Source organism: Lactuca virosa, chromosome 1, assembly GCF_052849685.1.
Source record: "Lactuca virosa cultivar CGN04683 chromosome 1, Lactuca_virosa_CGN04683_v6, whole genome shotgun sequence".
NCBI classification, from domain to species: Eukaryota; Viridiplantae; Streptophyta; class Magnoliopsida; order Asterales; family Asteraceae; genus Lactuca; species Lactuca virosa.
The window spans coordinates 136,659,259-136,664,756 of record NC_136426.1 but is presented as its reverse complement, the minus strand read 5'-3'; the positions used below and the strand labels follow the sequence as shown (position 1 = coordinate 136,664,756).

Sequence of the window (5,498 nt, the reverse complement as noted above, 5' to 3'; positions counted from 1 at the left end):
TATAGTTAGGTTGTTATTTACCAAAAACCAATCGGATGCTTTGAGCAGCTCACCTAGAAAACTAATCAAAACTCTTGTCGTCCTACCTTATAATAATAATCATAAAAAACCCAACTCTTATTCATATCATAAATAATCTATAGTAAATTACAAATATAATTCTGTATCATTTTGTTTTGGATTTGGTCTCTTATCTCTCAGTCTTCAAAATCCCCTTTACTTTGAATATTAACATTACATATCTAGGTGGTTAATGTTATAAAGTAGGAAAAGTAGGTCACCCATGCACAACACCTGCCATGAGTAGACTCGGACCATACCAATTTCCCCTATATATTGATTCATAAGATCTCCAAACTCCCAACAAGAACTTCAAGCGCCTATCTTTTATTCCGCATCCAAATCCCATTCCAATTTAAAACTACACCAAAATCCCAGAAAATTAAACCCAAAATGGCACAATATCAAAGTACCAACACAATTGCATCGACAACAATGATCCTAGTGATCACAGTGGCCACCCTCTACGGAGGTGCAACAGCACAATCGTCAGGGTGCACAAGTGTGCTAATTAGCTTGTCCCCATGCCTCAACTACATTTCTGGCAACACATCAACCCCATCATCAGGATGTTGCAGCCAACTCGCGAGTGTAGTCCAGTCACAGCCACAGTGCTTGTGTCAAGTCCTTAATGGTGGTGGCTCATCTTTGGGTCTTAGCATAAACCAAACTCAGGCTCTTGCATTACCTAGTGCATGCAATGTCCAGACACCACCAACCAGTCGATGCAATGGTAAGGAACTGAATTTTTACTTAGAAAGCTTCTTATTCATGTTACTTTTAGAATATTATATACTATAAAACCTAAAGTTTCGGTAATACGTTATTCTGATACAAATGCTTTATCTAATGACCGATACATTATATCATTGATACAATTCAATGGGAGATGATGCAAAAAGAATCTACCTCCCAGTGAAGAAAAATCGACTATGATTTATAATTTTTTTCATATATAAGTTCACAAATTAGAAATGTCAAATTTATCTACTTATCATTTTTCACTGGACAGCTGCATCTCCAAGCAACTCCCCTTCAGAAACCACACCTTCTTCAGGAACCACACCTTCAGAAACAACACCTTCGGGAAACCCTTCGGGTAAAGGCAGCGAAACAAACACTGTGCCATCAACAGATAATGGTTCATCAGATGCATCTTCAACAAAATTCGCAACATTTCCTATTATATTTACACTACTTGTTGCCGCATATGCTATGGTGTTCTAAATTATTAACTACCATATCCGGAAAGAATATGTTTTGATTTACGATTTTGCTTATTTCCCTGTGATTCTTATGTGTAAAATTTGGCATGTGATTCGTGTGACATGCCATGTAAGGATTCTTTTTGGTCGGTTTTGTATTGTTTCCGATAAATATGATTTTTCTGATTCTGAACAGTCTCCTTGAGATTTGACAACTTGATGATACACTTATTGGTTTCCTCACTGCATTTTGAAGCCATGCTTTGAGTGTGAAACCAATAAATTGCACAAACATGCTAGTCCTGAAGAACCATCTTGGTGGACCATATACTTCTAGCTCTAGGAACCTAGAATCTTGAGTTAACATGGAACGCTTCTCGGGAGAGGAAGAAAATGGCTATCCATTGACACCGACACCATAAATGTCTCTCGATTTTTCAATTATGCATATACACGATATCACCATCAGTTGCAGGCCTCTTCCCGTAAATGGAAGAGTCATTCTTTGTTACTTTAGCAATGTTTGCTCCTTGAGCCAAATCGTGACCTGCCATAGATATTCTTCCCGATAAACATGTTAATTGCCATTTGAAGAACCAGTTTCTTTGTTGTCAATAAACATGATTGTTTCAACTTTTTTCCACCATGCAAACTATTTAATTTCTTTGCAGTTTGACCTAGCTAGTGGCTTCGTTCTTATATTAATGAAGGTTTTTTACCACTTGTCACACTCTCATTCAATTTGTCAAATATCATTTTAAATTATTATTTTTCCATATGTCCTTTTATAAGTTTTAATTTTATATTAAATTTCATATAATATTTTAATGTAATAATTGCAATAAATGCAGTAATAAATGTATATCAATTTCATTAATTAACTTACCTTTTAATTTCAAAAATTCATTAGCTCTTTTATTTATTTACATTATTTGTTTAAATTTAAAAGATAAAAAAAACATTTTCATTATAATAATTCATTATTTTTCTTATTTTCTTATAAATTCAAAGTTTTTAAATATTTTGACATTTATATTTATCTTTTTTTTTTAAAAAAAAATTTAGCCCATGTAATATATATGTGTCACAACTAGTGAAATTAATAATTTAAATATGTAATAGAATTAAGGTTGGGAAATTAGGTTTGATTTGGTTAAATTACACGACTAGAAAAAATGAAAATACCTACGGAAAAATTTAGTCGGAAATTACCTACGGAATTCCAATGGAAAACGTTGCCCTAAATTACTCACGATATTGTAACGGAACAGCTACAGAATACCGACGGATGTCACATCCGTCGGTAAATGCCGACGGAATAGCTACGGCACTGACAAAAAGACTAATTTGTATACTTTCCGTCACAAATCCGTCATTTATTAATTTTTTACTACTATTATTATTATTATTATTATTATTATTTCAATTATTATTATTATTATTATTATTATTATTATTATTATTATTATTTCCATTATTATTATTATTATTATTATTATTATGTATGAATGTATGCGTATGTATGTATATGTGTGTATATGAATGTATGTGTATGTGTGAATGTGTCTCTATGAATGTATGTGTGAATGTGTGTCTATGAATGTATGTGTGGATGTATGTATGAATGTATGTCTATGAATGTATGTGTGAATGTATGTGTAAATGTGTATGTGTAGGTGTATGTATGTATATGTACATATGTGAATGTGAATGTACTTTTAAAGTGTGAAAAGAGTAACGGATAAAAATGAGTACGCCACCGAGTTTTTTTGGCGTACTCATTTTTATCCGTTACTTCTTTCACACTTTAAAATTACATTCACATTCACATATGTACATATACATACATACCCCTACACATACACATTTACACATACATTCATATATACCCATAAAAACATACATTCACACATACAATCTTAGACGCACATTCACACACATATAGATTCATATACACATATATACATACATACACATACATTCATAGATACATACATACATACATACATACATATATCCATACATAAACACATTGACCAACCTGTATGAATGTATGTGTCCATGGGTATATGTGAATGTTTTTGTAATTGTGTATGTGTATGTATGCATATGTACATATGTGTGTATGTGTGAATGTATGTGAAAGAAATAACTGTGTGAAAGGAGTAACGGATCTATAGGTGCACATTGTTATACACACATATATATTAGGTATAACTTCGTAATGGTATTGATAATTATGTATAATAGAAGTGCGAAAAAAAAGCGAAAAAAACGACGTTCGGTGCCCGAAATGTCAAAAATAAAAAATATTCGAAGGTAATCCTTCGGAAATTACCGACGGAATAGCGACGGATGGCCTGTTCCGTAGGTAATTACCTACGGATTACCTACGGAAGAGGATATTCGTCACTATTCTGTCGGTACTTTCCGACGGATTACCTACGGACTTTTTTTTTCGAGATTTCGGGCACCGGACTTCGTTTTTTTCGCTTCGTTTTTTTCGCACCTCTATTATACATGATTATCTATACTATCACCGAGTTATACATGATACCTAGATGTTTATAGTGGCGTATTCATTTTTATCCGTTACTCCTTTCACACTTTAAAATTACATTCACATTCACATATGTACATATACATACATACACCTACACATACACATTTACACATACATTCATATATACCTATAAAAACATACATTCACACACACATTCTTAGACGCACATTCACACACACACACATAGATTCATATATATATATATACATACATACACAAACATTCATAGATACATACATACATACATACATAAACACATTGACCAAACTCTATGAATGTATGTGTCTATGGGTATATGTGAATGTTTTTGTAATTGTGTATGTGTACTTATGCATATGTACATATGTGTGTATGTGTGAATGTATGTGAAAGAAGTAACTGTGTGAAAGGAGTAACGGATCTATAGGTGCACATGGTGATACACATATATATTAGGTATAACTTGGTAATAGTATTGATAATTATGTATAATAGAAGTGCGAAAAAAAAGAAGCGAAAAAAATGACGTCCGGTGCCCCAAATGTCAAAAATAAAAAATATTCGAAGGTAATCCTTCGGAAATTACCGACGGAATAGCGACGGATGGCCTGTTCCGTAGGTATTCCGTAGGTAATTACCTACGGATTACCTACGGAAGAGGATATCCGTCGCTATTCCGTCGGTAATTTCCGAAGGATTACCTACAGACTTTTTTTTTTCGAGATTTCGGGCACCAGACTTCTTTTTTTTTGCTTCGTTTTTTTCGCACCTCTATTATACATGATTATCTATACTATCACTGAGTTATACATGATACCTAGATGTTTATAGTGGCGTACTCATTTTTATCCGTTACTCCTTTCACACTTTAAAATTACGTTCACATTCACATATGTACATATACATACATACACCTACACATACACATTTACACATACATTCATATATACCTATAAAAACATACATTCACACATACATTCTTAGACGCACATTCACACACACACACATAGATTCATATACACATATATACATACATACACATACATACATACATACATACATACATACATACATACATACATACATACATCCATGCATAAACACATTGACCAAACTCTATGAATGTATGTGTCTATGGGTATATGTGAATGTTTTTGTAATTGTGTATGTGTATGTATGCATATGTACATATTTGTGTATGTGTGAATGTATGTGAGAGAAGTAACTGTGTGAAAGGAGTAACGAATCTATAAGTGCACATGGTTATACACATATATATTAGGTATAACTTGGTAATAGTATTGATAATTATGTATAATAGAAGTGCGAAAAAAACGAAGCGAAAAAACGAAGCGAAAAAAAACGACGTCCGGTGCCCCAAATATCAAAAATAAAAAATATTCGTAGGTAATCCGTCGGAAATTACCGACGGATGGCCTGTTCCGTAGGTATTACGTAGGTAATCACCTACGGAAGAGGATATTCGTCGCTATTACGTCGGTAATTTCCGACGGATTACCTACGGACTTTTTTTTTCGAGATTTCGGGCACCGGACGTCGTTTTTTTCGCTTCGTTTTTTTCGCACCTTTATTATACATGATTATCTATACTATCATTGAGTTATACATGATAGCTAGATGTTTATAATGGCGTACTCATTTTTATCCGTTACTCCTTTCACACTTTAAAA

The 5,498-nt window shown here is 33.1% G+C and overlaps 1 protein-coding gene across 1 annotated transcript; it reads left to right on the top strand.

Annotated features, from left to right (window-relative positions):
- Nucleotides 1–344: 344 nt before the first annotated feature.
- Nucleotides 345–1,460, top strand: LOC145158569 (non-specific lipid transfer protein GPI-anchored 26-like). Its single transcript, XM_079077452.1, has 2 exons — nt 345–793; nt 1,073–1,460. The coding sequence occupies exons 1-2, from the start codon at nt 454–456 to the stop codon at nt 1,285–1,287; spliced, it is 555 nt and encodes a 184-aa protein (XP_078933578.1). The 5' UTR covers nt 345–453; the 3' UTR covers nt 1,288–1,460.
- The last annotated feature ends 4,038 nt before the right edge of the window (nt 1,461–5,498 follow it).

Coding starts and splice junctions, on each gene's coding strand:
- LOC145158569 (XM_079077452.1), top strand. CDS start 454: ATGGCACAATATCAAAGTACCAACACAATTGCATCGACAACAATGATC. Junction 794..1,072: donor ACCAACCAGTCGATGCAATG/GTAAGGAACTGA, acceptor TTCACTGGACAG/CTGCATCTCCAAGCAACTCC.